Below are 15238 nucleotides of genomic sequence, written 5' to 3' on the forward strand. Positions count from 1 at the left end.
AAAAATATTTTTGTAAAAAGTATGAACCTAATTTTAGTACACAGTAATTATATTTTTTGCAAGCATTTGGAACTTTGGTTTCTAATTTTTTTTTTCCGAACTACTTCATTCTTATTAAAAGCCAATTTAGTTTTTAAGGCAGAAAAGAGCACTCTTTGCAAAAGCTTTTGTCCACTTCATTCCAAAAATAAAGTTTATGTTCATCTTATAAAGGATGCTATCTTAGCACAGTAATTATACTAGTAAATGATACACCTAAGTACCTCCAAACAGAGTAAATTCCATAACTTTACAGATGACATTAATATGGCATGCTGATATCTCACACCATTTCGTAATGTTGGTATATTGCTGTGAACTATAAAAGTATTAAAATTTAGAAATATGCATTTTGCATATTTTAACAGTCTATTTCAGATTAAAGTAAAGGATAGGAAATTGTTCAGTGAAATATAAATCTTCAGCTCTTATTAAATCAATGAAAGAGAATATTTGTAGCTCAAGATTGAAATGAGGGGTCCTGGTGCTCTATGAGCTTGCTTGTTTTCTTGCAGGTTTCATTACCTATTTAGGTAACATCATCAGGGCTAGCAGTAGCACTGATGATGTTACATAGTTAGGGTAATGAAACATCTGCAAAAAAACAAACAAGCTCAAACAGCACCAAGGACCCCTCTATTAAATCAGTTCCAGTATAAGGACAAACAAACTCTAAAGAAACTCACTGATAACCACCAAAATAAGTATTCATACCTGATGACAGCATTTACAGAGCCATCCAAATCTGAGGCATTTACAAGCAAAACATCTGTCCCAGTAGGTGCATCCTCTGGAATGGTTTTAGAATACATATTAAAGGCAAACTTGGGTACATTGTCATTGACATCATCTACTTTGACAGAAATGGTTCCTGTACCAGTAAGGCTGGGAATTCCTAGAAAAATAAAAATGATGGAATTATGCGGGGGACAATGTTATTGCTGGCTACCCCAATCTTTATTATATCACATTTAGTGCTTCGCAATTTACCATGTTAGAAATCCAAAATAATTAAAAAAATAAGATCCTTTTCTGACAGGGAAACCACACAGGAACATTTTGAAACCCTTACTAGGAAGTGAAATATTTGCCACTGAAATTTAAAATGGTGGGTCAATCTCAATCGATAGATACTGGCTGCCTGAGACTGTTCACACCATAATGCTGCATGCACTGTTCATACAATTTGGCCGGTAAAAACCAAGCTAGAATTTAATGACCCCTGAATGGACAAAGGCAGAGAAAGGAAAGTTATGCTCAGAAATTGCAGAAAATGTGTTAATAAAGTCATTTCTTTATTCTTAGGCAAAAGGGAATGGATTAGAAAGTTCAGTATGTGGCTTGATGGAAGTAAGAATACAGAAAACAACAAAACTTTCTCTTTTTCCTTTCCCAAATCTTTGCTGAATTTGTCCTCTAAGGCAACATGGTTTGTGTGTGTATGTGTATGCACACAGATCTGACAGTGTGCATTTAGCTGTGCTGTAAAACAAATCATAAACAAAACACAATATTCCAAAGGAATGACCTGCTGCCCAAACAATTACTTGAACATTCAAAATCTATTGAACATATTTGGTTTCAAGTTTTGTCCTACACTACATTTTCCATGCCTCTCTTCACTTTTGAACATATATAGTCAATCATGATTTAGTGAACTATTTAAGCATAAGTAAAATAAGCACATATTTCACTCCTGAAGCTGAATAAGTTTTGCAGATGGTTGTTGCAAGTAATATTTGTCAAAACAGTTTTAGAGAGTGGCTAAAATGCAATAAAATTCAAGGAAAGTTCTCAAATCATATATTTTTAACATCCAGGCAGCATTTCATTTGTTTTCATTAAATCATTTAGAATTGTGAATAGTAACAAAAAATACAGAGAAAGTCTAGTTGTATATATAAGGAGGGCCCTGAAAAATTGCCTTATAGCGGAGCCATTCCTTGATATAATTCATCTATTTGGAAGGATTGTTAATAAAATTATCTAGGAGGCATTTCCTTCCTGAAAACTATCTCTCAGATTAATAAAATATGCTGGCAGATATAACTTTCTTTTGTGACATCATGGTAAATGCCCTCAACTGCTTCATAAGTATGTTATGGACTACAACTGGCATCAATTCCAGATAACTTCAATTCTGTTAGTTAGGCAGGACTGTCATTTGGACTTCTAGCAGGTTCTGTCTTCTTAGTTTTAATGTGTTTTGTGTAAGAAACTGTAGTCTGCCAGAGTTCACAGAGAAGGGCTAGTCATCATAATAATAATGATCTTTGGAATTGTGGTTCAGCATTCTTAGAAAGCCACAAGTAGAAACAACCATAGAATTCAACAGTTTCATTATTTTCCTTTGACCCTGGAGATGGCCATAAATGCCACAAAGACAGTCTGCCAAGCCCATGACAGTAGAACATGATCACTGAAGCAAGGTTCACACAGCAATTTCAACATATAATATCAGGAAATAGAGGATTAGGATATACAATCTTACAAAATGAGTATAAGCTCCCTTTCTCATTGATGAGTAAATACATTAAGGCAAGATTCTCTGCTGGCTGCTTGAACTCCTTTTCCTAGAATAGGAAACTGAAGGGCTAGGCCCAAATAAGCCTGGAATTGTAACATTAATCTTCTCTTTAAGAGAAATGTTTTGAAAAACTGCCAACTTTGAAGTGATGATGACATCAAAATATTAATGATATAATCCATAAGCATAGTATCTGACTGGAGTCAGATGGTTTCATTTTAAATATCGTATTCCCTTCAAAATCTCATGTCAAGTCATGTAGGCTTAAGATATATATAACAAACCATATTGGAAAACACAATTTAATGGTCTAATTAATTTCAGCAGTTTTAATATCTTTTTTGATTGATCTAAATTTTGGATAAAGGGACTACTCTAGAGAAAGCTATGAAAAGGATATCATATGTTATTCTATAATATATTTAACAAGAACTCAAATATAAAATGTATAATCTGACATAGTTTAAGTTATAGATACTAAGTCAAATGATGCTATTTGTTGTAAGACTTACTGTTAGATTGGGTAATGGATAGGCACACACAGGCTTAACAGTAACAACAGCTCTTTATTATAACACAACAAGTAAGAACAATGCAGCGAAGGTTGAGACTGACAGTGGCTCTTTTATAGGGAGCTGTCATACCTTTCGACCAATAGGATTAAACCTCTGTTCCCACCGGAACAGAGGACTTTGGTGGAAACCACTGTAGTTGGTATAAATATCTAACACCCCTCTCCTCTTAGATGGAACAATCCTACTTGTTAGTAGTCACACAGGTAGGCGGGCTTTTGGGTAGCTCTGCCTGACCTGCGCAGTTCAGTAGGAGGGGTTTCCTTGGACAGGTCAGAAGGACCTGTTTGCTCCGCAGCTCTGCTTAGTGCAAGCTCCTGGAACCTTTCACAGGCCGCGGCTGGAGCTTCTGGAGCCGGTTCGCTTAGAGCTCGCTGCGTGCTTGCAACAAAACCAGATAAGTGTCCTGGTACCCTCGGGCTTGAGCTGACTGTGGAAGAAGTGAGCATTTGCTCCGTTTGGGTAAGGCTTTGGCTAACTCGTTCAGGAGTTACCTCTGGTTGTCTAAGAGTGGAGTTGGAGAGGGGGCCACGGAGTTGGTCAATATGCCTTCTCCAATTCCTACCGTCCTCGAGCTCTAGGAGGTAAGAGCAAGGGCCGGTGATGCCTATCACTGTGGCAGGAATCCACAGAGTTCCCCCGGTGTAGTTGTGGGTGTATACCGAATCCCCTACGCTAAAAATCCGAATCTTGCTTGTGGGGGCGATGATGCAGAATAATTGGGGTGTTGCCGGTCTAAGTGAGACCTTAGGCAATCCATGAGAAGCTCGGAGGGGCTTTTCCCAGTAATGGCACTGGGTGTGATGTGCTGAATAAGTAAGTAATGGTCAACCCGTGTTTGCCAATCTCCTGGGCCCATCCTAGAGAGGGCCTCTTTTGCAGATCTCACCATTCTCTCTGCCTGACCATTGGAGGCCGGATGGAACAGTGCGACCAGGGCATGCCTGATTCCCTAAGCTGCTAGGAAGATCTCAAATTGCATGGCCATTATCAGAGACCAAGACGTTGGGCAGGCCGTGCATGGAGAAAAGTCTCCATAGCACCTTGATGACTGCTTCTGCTGTTGTGGAGGTCATTTTCGTATGTATGTGTGTCCTATGTGTATTTTATCCTTTTGATTGTACGCCGCCCCGAGTCCTTCGGGAGAGGGTTGCGGCTAATCAAATAAAATTTATTATTATTATTATTATTATTATTATTATTATTATTATTATTATTATTATTATTATTATTATTATTATTATTATTATTATTATTATTATTATCAGGACTACCTCTAACCACTTCAAGTAAGCATCCAGAACTACTAAGAATGTCTGGCTGTGAACTGGGCCAGCAAAGTCAATGTGCACCCTAGACCATGGTGCTTGAGGTCGCTCCCACTCCTTAGCGGGCACCTCTGGGGGAGCTGGTCTGGACTCCTGGCACGGTGTGCAGGTAACCACCCATTCTTCGATTTCTCTGTCCATGTTAAGCCACCACACATAACTCCTAGCCAAAGACTTCATCCTGACAAGTCCAGGATGCCTTACATGTAAAGCTTCTAACACTGCAATACACAGTTTGGGTGGAACAACAACCCAGTTCCCCCCACAGTAGACAGCCATTTACCACCGATAATTCATTGCATTTAGCAAAGTACATTTTAAAATCAGCCCCAACAGGCCCCTTGGGTCACCCCCTACACACCCAGTTCAAAACTTGTTTGATGGTGGAATCCTCCGCAGAGTGATGGGCAACGTCAGTGGATGAGACAGGCCCAGTCTCCAAGCAGTCAATGAGGAGGACTGGCATCTTGGGGAGTAGGGTCAACAAGAAGTTCAGGCAGTGGGCAGCGTCTGAGAGTGTCAGCATGCCTCAAAGTGGAGCCAGGTCGGTGGATAAGGTGGTAGGAATAAGCAGCCAGAAAAATAGTCCATTTGGTCATGCGGGGTGATAACGACACTGGGGCTAGGATGGTCCCCAGCCAGTAGACCCAACAACGGCTTGTGGTCCATAATCAGTTCGAAGTCCCGTCCGTAAAGGTACTTGTGGAACCTTTTTACTCCCGCCACAGCAGCCAACTGGCTGTAGCTCTGTTCTGCGGTGGATAGGGTCCTGGAGTAAAAAGCAATAGGGGCTTTGGTTCTGTTGGGCATACAGTGGCTGAGGACCGTGCCGACGCCAAACGGGGAAGCGTCACAGGTCAACACTAACTGCAGGGTCTGGCTGTACTGGACGAGGAACGAATCCGCCAACAGGAGTTGTTTTACTGCGGCAAACGCGGCAGCCTCGGCTTTTCCCCAGGACCATTTAGCATTTTTGGCCAGTAGATGATGTAGGGGCTCAGCAATGGCGGCTTTCTGTTTAAGAAAGACACTGTAGAAATTAAGGAGCCCGAGGAATACCTGCAGCTTGGTTTGATTGCGAAGTGTGGGGGCATCCTGAATTGCTTTGATTTTTTGTGTGGTCAGGTAAATCCCATAGCCATCGATCAGGTACCCTAGGAATTCAACCCTTGGCATGTTAATTTGGTATTTCTCCTTTTTGAGATGGAGGCCCTTGTGTCTAATTCTAGCCAAAACTGCTAGTACTCGTTTTAAAAGTTGTGCCTCATTTGCAGCCGATACCAAGATATCGTCGAAATAGAGGACGACTCCGGGAATCCCCTGCAAAAGCCATTCCATGATGCTTTGGAACAGTCCAAGGGGCGATACTAACGCCGAATTGCAGGCGGTGACATTTGAATGCACCCCTGTGCATCACAATGGTTTGGGCCTCTGCTGTAGCACCATCTACAAGCAATTGTTGGTATGCCTGTGCCATGTCCAATTTATCGAACATTTTTCTGGGGCCTAACGAATGGAGGAGGTGCTGTACAATGGGTACAGGGTAGGCGCTTTGTTGTAGCGCTTTATTAATTGTGCATTTGTAGTCTGCACAGATGTGGACTGACCCATCAGATTTGACAGGTGTCACTATAGGGGTCTCCCAGTGTGCATGATCGACCGGCTCTAGGATTCCTTGGCCTACAAGCTTGTCAATTTCCCTGTCAATTTTTGGGCAGAGAGCAAAAGGCGCTCTCCTAGGTTTAAGCCTTATTGGAGCTATGTTGGGGTCCAAATTAAATGAAATTGGGATCCCCACATACTTACCCAGACTGGTGCCAAAGACGTCCTCAAACTCCTTAAAGATGGCTTCAGCGTCTTTCAAGACGTTGATACCGGTCACCTCTAGGCCCAGGGCTTGGAACCAATCGAGGGTCTGCAGGTTGCCGCTGACCACTGTCACTGGGAGTTTCCCGCTGAACTGGTTTGAAGTTCAACTGGAAGGTGCCTTGGCCCACGATGGGGACCCGGTTTCCCTGGTAATCGCATAGGCGGATGTCAGGGGTGCGAAGTTGCTGCTTCTTGAGGCTAGGGATAGCCTGTTTCAAGGTAGACCATGGTATGATGGTCAGTGATGACCCGGTGACGATCTCCATCTCACATGGAGAGTCCTCGATGAGGACTGTGACCTTCAGCTTTTTTGGACGCCTGGTGCGGACTTGTCCGATCGATGTGTGGTGGGTGTCTCTGTTGTCGCCGTCTAAGCGCTATGGTGGCTTCTTCCAGGCCCATTGGCTGGGCCTCGGTTGGCGGCTCGGTGAGGCTCTAGGCTGCCAGGCAGTGGCAGGGAATTCGCTCCGGCACACCTTTGCGATGTGCCCCTTTTGCTCACAGCGCTGGCAGGTTGCGTCGCGGAAACGGCAAGCCAATCTGACATGGTCTCCTCCACAGCTCGCGCAAGGCGGGAGACACTGTTTGAAAGTGTGCACCGGCTTGGCACGGCTACTGAGCATGCGGCAGCTGTCATCTTCTTCTCCTTCAGAACTCTCGGGCTCTGCGGCCTCGCGATGAAAGCATGAGCTTTTCCGCGCTTCTTGGGGCGTGCTTTGGCGCTGCAGGGTTTCAGTTGATTTGCAGAGTGAGGTTTGATTTTGCGAACAACTTTCTCTGCAAATTAATGTCCCGAACGCCGCATATTATGCGGTCCATAATCCCAAGCAACATGTTCTTCTTGTGGCCTTCAGAAAGGCCCATGAGGTTGTTTGCCTCGAGGAAGCAGTCAAATTATAGCATGTACGAGTCCCAGTGCTTGGTGACTGGGTTATATGGAGTCGGTGGGCCGTGAATGGCCATTTTGTGTACAGAGGGTGTTTCAAGTTTGCTGCTCAAAAATGGTTGCTCGAAGCCGTGCTGAGCTCCAGGCTGGATGTACTTGCTGGACTCTTCGCTCTTTTTGGTTTGCCTAGTTGCCTTCCAATCTCATCCTCGTCACCAGTGTTAGACTGGGTAATGGATAGGCACACACAGGCTTAACAGTAACAACAGCTCTTTATTATAACACAACAAGTAAGAACAATCCAGCGAACGTTGAGTCTGACAGCGGCCCTTTTATAGGGAGCTGTCAGACCCTTCGACCAATAAGATTAAACCTCTGTTCCCGCCGGCACAGAGGACCTTGGTGGAAACCACTGTAGTTGGTATAAGTATCTAACACTTACAAAATAGAAAGCCCTGTATTATGCAAGGGAAAGCACATAGAAGAAATATGCAAACATTTTAATTTTAACAGAATTCCTTTAAAAGGAATAGTTATTTGAAGACCACAGCATGGAATGCACAAAGGGGGAAATTAGAACACGTTTTTTTGGAAATGTGTAATTTGCCAAACCACTTAATGGAACCAAGTAAGCTGTAACAAATCAAGATCGTGAAGCTTTATGGTTTGGGTTTATTTTAAGCCTACAAAAGTATACCAGGAAAGCATGCTGACTATAAATGTAACCCACCCTTATACATAGAAGGACAAAAGAAGCACAATATGGTTTTGGGTGAAAGGCATTGCAAACAGAAAGACCAAACAATAAGTGTAAAAAGTTACTGAGGTCACCCTAGAAACCATATGATCTAGTTAGCAACATAGTTTTAAAAAATAACAGACAAAAATTAAGAAGCAGTTCATTAAATGTGTTTCAGGTAAAATTCACAGTCATAAATGGAAATAGAAAAAGAAAAAAAACCTATATTTTATTTCTGACCCTAGGTGGGGCGGCACTTTTTCATTCAAGGGTGGTATAGAACTTGGGGAGGAAGGATTTTCCTAGATCTGTTTAATGAGCAGGTGCCCAGGAAAGCCTTTGCAGTTTTATCTGATGTACCACTTCTCCCCTTTCCTAGCTCAGGGATTCCTTCTGATAGTCATTCATTTCTTTGTTATCTCACACTTGGCTCTCTGCTCTTGAAGACCATACAGATGTCTTCATTGGTTCAGAATGCAGTGGAACAGGTAGGGATAGGCCTACCTTGGTATATCCATGTAATACCCGTGCATTCTAATATGCACCAGTTGCCACTTTGCTTTCAGGCATGATTCAAGGTGTTGGCCATTACCTATAAAGTCCTACATGGCATAGAGCCTGGTTACCTGAAGGAGCACCTAATTCACACAGCATCTTCCTGATTTATTTGACCTGGCAGATGGAGTGCACTCTAGATTCTTCAATTAAACAAAATTAAATTATGGAACACCGTAAGTGCACTTCCTGTATATCAAAACCTGTACTCTGGAATGAAGTCCCACCCCCACCCCCGGTAAGATCTGAAGGCCCCTAACCTGCTGCTGTTTCAAAGCTCCTTGAAGATTTGACTATTCACCTAGTCCTTTGAAGCCTCATTTTTGAATAATTCATTTTCAGTTGTTCCCATCTAGTTTTGTTGTTCTACCCTTCTAATTTGTTGTTGTTTTAAACAAATTATAAACTCTTCAAAATCATTGGGAGTTGGGCAGCAACAGGTTATAAATAAACTAAAATAAAATGCCAATATTTTAAGTCAAGATAAAAGTTGATCCTTTCTTAGTGGAGACTCTAGAAAGAGTGCAGAGAAGAGCAACAAAGATGATTAGGGGACTGGAGACTAAAACATATGAAGAATGGTTGCAGGAACTGGATATGTCTAGTTTAATAGAAAGAAGGACTAGGGGAGAGATGATAGTAGTGTTCCAATATCTTAGGGGTTGCCACAAAGAAGAGGGAGTCAAACTATTTTCCAAGGCACCTGAGGGTAAAACAAGAAGCAATGGGTGGAAACTAATCAAGGAGAGAAGCAACTTAGAACTGAGGAGAAACTTCCTGACAGAACAATTAATCAGTGGAACAGCTTGCCTCCAGAAGTTGTGAATGCCCCAACACTGGAAGTCTTTAAGAAGATGTTGGATAGCCATTTGTCTGAAACGGTATAGGGTTTCCTGCCTAGGCAGGGGGTGGACTAGAAGACCTCCAAGGTCCCTTCCAACTCTGCTATTGTATTGTATTGTAACCACCTTTATGTATTTTCTCATATTTTAAGTTTCAAATTCAATGTATAGATTGTGATAATCTTCATTTTCTTATTGTCTCCCAACCCCCAACAGAAGAACATTATACTCTAAACAGTGTCGTGTGTTTAGAGAGTAATCAGAACTCATTAATTTTTTCAATGCAACGGGGAATTGCATTCTAATTGCTGTAACAGTACTTCAAAAAACTTGTGCCTGATGCTTTTTTATAAATCACATTTCTCCTTTGTGGCTTACATGAACTAAATGAAAGAGTACGGGTGGTATTTTAATTATGAACAAAATGGACATACACCAAGCTTTTGGCCTTGCTAATTCTATGACTTGATTTCAATTTCTAGTCTTCATATTAACGGCTTATGTCAATGATGAGCAATTTGTGATCATCCAAATTAACAACAATGCCCAATATCCCTGCCTCATCTGTAATTCAGTAACATTTGGAAACCTGCCCATTTCCCATTCCTGGCTTATATGAATCATAGCCACTAACAGCCATGGGGAAAAGTCATCTCATGCTGATTTCAGCCACATAAATTTTAGAGGCAGACTTAAGAAACCACGCACATCTGAGATTCAGCTTGTTATGACATTAATGTTTAGTGAAAACTAACTGCAGATTAAGCTCTCCATTCTCAGGAGCAATTCATGTTAACTTTTTCAAACTTGAAATGAGTTGAAATCACAAAGGAAATGTACAGATATATGTACACACTGTAAAGGCATGTGCACACGGCCATGCATTTATATATACAAAGCAAAAATATAATTTAGAGCAGTATAAGGACGAGAACTCTGCAGTTTTTTTTAAAAAGAAATGCCAATTCTCTTTATTGAGAAAACAGATTATTTCACATTTTCAATCACTTATAAATTCCTGCATGTTTGGTTTCTAAGTTTTCCACAGCAGTCTCTGAGTGCAAGGAAATCAGCAATAATTCTCTGAAGACAGTTTTGCAAAACAATCTTGGACTATTTAAGACAGATCTGCATCTAAGTCGCACCTTGCTTATAGATTCATGAAGCAAGATGATGGCAATTATTGGCAAAAGTTGAAAATGCTTACTTAATTGTTAGGTCAAAATCAATTTGCTAATTACCTGACAGAATTGGCTTTATAATCCTCCTATGTAGGGCGCCATATGCAAGAGCAACAGATTGAAAACTTTACCAAATTCTCTTTGCATTAATGCAAATTGTGGATTTACAGATTTGCAGAATTGTGCAATACAGAGTTTGTGTAATTGCCCCTACACACAAAAAAAAACTGAATTCATATTAATTGAAGATAGTTTTATCTGTGATCCACTGAGAGTTTTTTTAACCAAAAAGCAGGAGAAAAGCCCTGAAATGAAATAAAATTAACATGCCTTAACATGCCTTTTCATTTTTATTTCCCACTTATCTCCTCTATCTGCTTTATTTGATTTCATGTTTGTCATCACAGAAAACAGAAAATAATACACATTAAGAATTAGTTATCAAATGACGTGTTGATGTGAATGTTTATATTCACATATGTCAACTTTACTATATCAGTCACAGATGTTCTTAGAAAAAGAAAATAAGCCGACAACAAAATACTGTATGAAGCAGGCTCTATATAAGGAAATCTAACTGCTGTATTGAAAATAACCAAATGACATTTTTTACAGGTAATAAAACTCTTTAAGGTAATATTCAAGGCTTGATTTATGTTCAGTGATTGTTTAAATGAGTATAATTTTGACAAAGCTTTCAAAGGAAAACACTACATTTTTCTTCTTATCCTTCAGAGAACTATTAAAAAATTAGTTAGCTTTATCTCTGGCTCTGAAGTAAATTCGAAAATATGGCTACTGATAGATTTTGACAACATTGGAATGGCCTTAGAAATAGGTAGCGAGAAGATTATATATCGTAAAATTCAAAGGAGAACATTTTCATTAATCATATGATTATTCCAAAAAATAAAAGCCAGTGTACTGTCTACTTTGCGGGCTTTGCTATTAACTAATGAACTTTCTGGAATACAAGGAAATTGCAATATTTCCCTAATTTCTCTTCTCCAAAACAAAGTTTTAAAGTTTAAAAGAGTTCTGAAGTTCAACTCATATGGCTGAAAACTGCATGAGATAAAAGGATAAAAAAGAAAAATGAATCAATGTATCATTGTAAATATAAAATTGGTCTCAATCAACTTTTTTTTTAAAAAAAGTAAGACTTGATCCATAACACTCTTTTTGTGTGGCTTCCATTAGTTCCTGCTTAATCCAGCCAAATTTCAGATTCTTCCCATCTTAAAATTCTTATCCTTTCTCTCCCTTCTTAGCATTTTAGCTAAAATCAAGTTTGGTGTAAATTGACTGTTTAGCTTCCAATAATCTTCACAAAAATAGAAATAAATACTATAGCTTATTTCATAAACAATGGAGAAGAGCTCTCCTTACTTTAGTTTAAAACTTATTAGTAGAAGTTTAGATAGACAGACAGATAGATAGATAGATAGATAGATAGATAGATAGAGATATATATTCAGTTCATTTTTTATGAAAACAAGGATTACCAGTCAATACTTTATGAATAGCTTCCATACCACATGAATGGAGCTCTGTAAAACAACCAATTTGTGAGAAGACTTTTCTGCAGTTTATACCAGTAAAATTTCCTGTGAATCTTATCAACATAACAAATAGCTACCAAATGTACATGCTTAGACAAAGTTTTACATATGTCATTGTTGCATATATTATGCAGATCATCATCTGTACCGGAAACTTGGAAGTATGGAACAATATTTACAGTGTTAATATGACTATAACAGTATACATTTAATTATCTTTGACAGAGCTAGGCCCACATTGCATTTATGCTTGAGTAAAGAAATTGAACTTTGAAAATAAAACAAAATAAATTATGCATCCAGTCTTGTATATACTACAATGTAGCAGATTTAAAAAAACCAAGCGAATAATCCTTTGCTCACTGAACTTTTCATGCCATTAAAATGTTAAAAGCTTACAAGTTGCTTACCTGAATCAACAGCTGTGACCAACATGATATATTCCTTCTTTTTTTCCCTGTCTAAGCTCTGTACAAGGTGGAGCTCTCCATTTGCTGAGAGAGTAAAGGCACCATTTTCATTTCCATAAATAAGAAAATAGGTTAGTTTGCTATTTGGTCCTTGATCATCATCCCTTGCCACAACCTATAGGAGCAATGAAGCATGTTACTTTGAATATAATGGCTTTGTTTATGTTCTCTTCATTCAAACATTTTTCATGTTTATGGTTTTTTGTTTGACAAAAATCTATCCATTAAATACGTATTTACATTGATTTAAAACAAAATGTATTATATGTGCAATTAATTACACATATTTAAATATTATTTTTATCTACTTAAAATTTTTCTGAACTTGCTGCTGAATCCTAACAAGAATAGCAATACAGATATATGAAGATGCTACAAAGCAGCTGGTTAAATGGATGCACAATTCAGCAAACTCGGTCAAATCTTGGTTGACTTTTTCAAGTTAACTCAAAGTCAGTTAGACACTGCTATATGCAGTTTTGTGTGTGTGTGTGTGTGCACATGGGTGTGTATACAATAACATACACATTCGGATCTTAGTAAATCTTATTATTATTCCTTGCTAAAATATACTAACCTGAAGAATGATCTTTGGTAATGTTTCCAGATTTTCTGGGACATTTACAGTATAAGGAGACAGCTCAAAGGTAGGAATGTAATCATTAATATCCAACAAAAAAATGCTGACGATAGTGGTATCCATCCGGGGACTACTTCCACGATCAGTTGATTGGATTGTTAATGAATAGGATGCTATTTTTTCTCGGTCCAAAGGCTTTGCTATTGTTATTACTCCTGTGACAGAGTCGATCCGAAAATCGCTATTTGTATTTCCACTGATTATAGCATAACGAACTTGCCCATTGGAACCTTCATCATTATCTGTAGCAAATACTTGGACTACATCTGTCCCCGTCAGAGTATTCTCTGCAATCTCAACTTTGTATAGTTTTTGAGCAAAAAGAGGGTTATTATCATTGATGTCAAGGATTATTGCAACTATATCTGTAGATGAAGAGAGAAATGGTTGTCCTTTGTCTGTGGCAATTATAGTCAATGTGTAATTAGAAACTGATTCTCTGTCAAGTTCTCCAATCAGCCTTACTTCTCCATCTATAGTTCCAATACTGAATTTGTTTCCTGAAGGATTTAATAAATTATATTCAATATAGCTGTTTGGACCACTATCTGGATCAGTTGCTTGGGCTTTGAATATAATGGTGTCAATGGGCGTATTCTCTGGAATGTATGTCAGTCTTGGAGAGATAAAACTGGGAGGATTGTCATTGACATCCAGAAGAATAATAGATACTTGTGTTGTGCTTGTAAATCTGAAGGCTGGAGGAGAAGCCATATCATTAACTTGAATAATCAGGCTATAGAAAGATTGGCTTTCACGATCTAATGTTTGCTTGATGCTTAGAACACCATTTTTGTCAATACTAAATTGTCCTAGGCTATCTCCAGAAGTAATACTATAGGACAACTGTGAGTTGGAACCTAAAAAACAGGTTAAAAAGAAAGATTTCATTATTCCAATCATTATGAACATAAAACAATACAAACTTATATATGACTGAATTTATATAATTTACACATAGCTATATTTGGTGGATCCTAGATACCGGGCCTTTTCTGCTGTGGCATTATAAAATATCAACCCCCACCCTCCATCCCTGAAGGGAGACTAGTTTTATCACAGGTTCCTCAAAATTGGATTGAACAGTCAGGCCTGGGGAACAGTGAAAAATCAGGCCTGGAGAAACCTGGGTGAACAATCAGTCGGAACTCAAGTGAAAGTGGATGTAGTCAGTTGGAACCCAGGTGAACAGTCAATTGGCATCTGGGTGAACAGTCATGCCTGGAGAACCCAGGGACCGGTGAATTAGGGAGATGTTTTTAATTCTAATAATTAGCTTGTTATTTATTGTTTTACTTTAGTTTTACCTCGAGCCATGATGGCAAACCTATGGGTCATATTTGCCAGCACAGCAGCCCTTGGCAGCCCTCAGCTGCGGCACGCATGTGCACACCAGCCAGCTGATTTTTGGCCTTCTGGAGGGCCGGGGTAGGCCATTTTCGCCTTCTCCAGGCTTCAGGAATGCCTCCAGAGCCTAGAGAGGTTCGTTCTCAAACTTTTGGTTGGGCTGTATGGCTGTTTTTCGCGCTCCCCAGGCTTCAGGAAAGCCTCTGGAGCCTAGAAATGGTGAAAAACAGGCCCAATGGGTCAACTGAAAGTTTGTTTCCGAACATCTGGTTGGCCCATTGGGCCTGTTTTGCATTCTCCTCAAGCTCTGAAGGCTTTCCTGAAGCCTAGGGAGCATGAAAAACAGCTCAAAGGCCTAAGGGAAGGTGAAAACGGGCTCCAGAAGGTTGGGGAAGGCCATTTTCCCCTCCCCAGGCTTCAGGAAAGCCTCTGGAGCATGGGGAGAGCGGAAACTCCACCCACTCAGGGGTCACTCACACATGCATGGTGGTGGGGATGTTGCTCGCGCATGTTCAGGTGGGTGGACACACAATAACGCGCGCAAACACACAGATGGTTTTGGCACACTTTAGAAAAAGGTTAGTCATCACTGACCTAGAGTGACTTTTTTGCAAGAAGGTTGGCTATATAAATTAGACAAATAAATAAAAATGAAAGAATAACCTGTCTATCATTGGATTT

At 39.8% G+C, this 15238-nt stretch overlaps 1 protein-coding gene across 1 annotated transcript in view; it reads right to left on the reverse strand.

The window, feature by feature from the left end:
* Window positions 1-15238, reverse strand: part of FAT4 (FAT atypical cadherin 4) — a 109729-nt gene that overhangs the window by 33066 nt on the left and 61425 nt on the right. The window contains exons 5-7 of the mRNA XM_081959248.1: window positions 13148-14070; window positions 12511-12685; window positions 754-934 (exon numbers count right to left, since the gene is read on the reverse strand). Of these exons, the coding sequence (XP_081815374.1) occupies window positions 754-934; window positions 12511-12685; window positions 13148-14070 (1279 nt within the window). The remainder of the gene's footprint in view (window positions 1-753; window positions 935-12510; window positions 12686-13147; window positions 14071-15238) is intronic.

This window comes from Natrix helvetica, assembly GCF_964273705.1.
Source record: "Natrix helvetica genome assembly, chromosome: 7".
NCBI lineage: Eukaryota > Metazoa > Chordata > Lepidosauria > Squamata > Natricidae > Natrix > Natrix helvetica.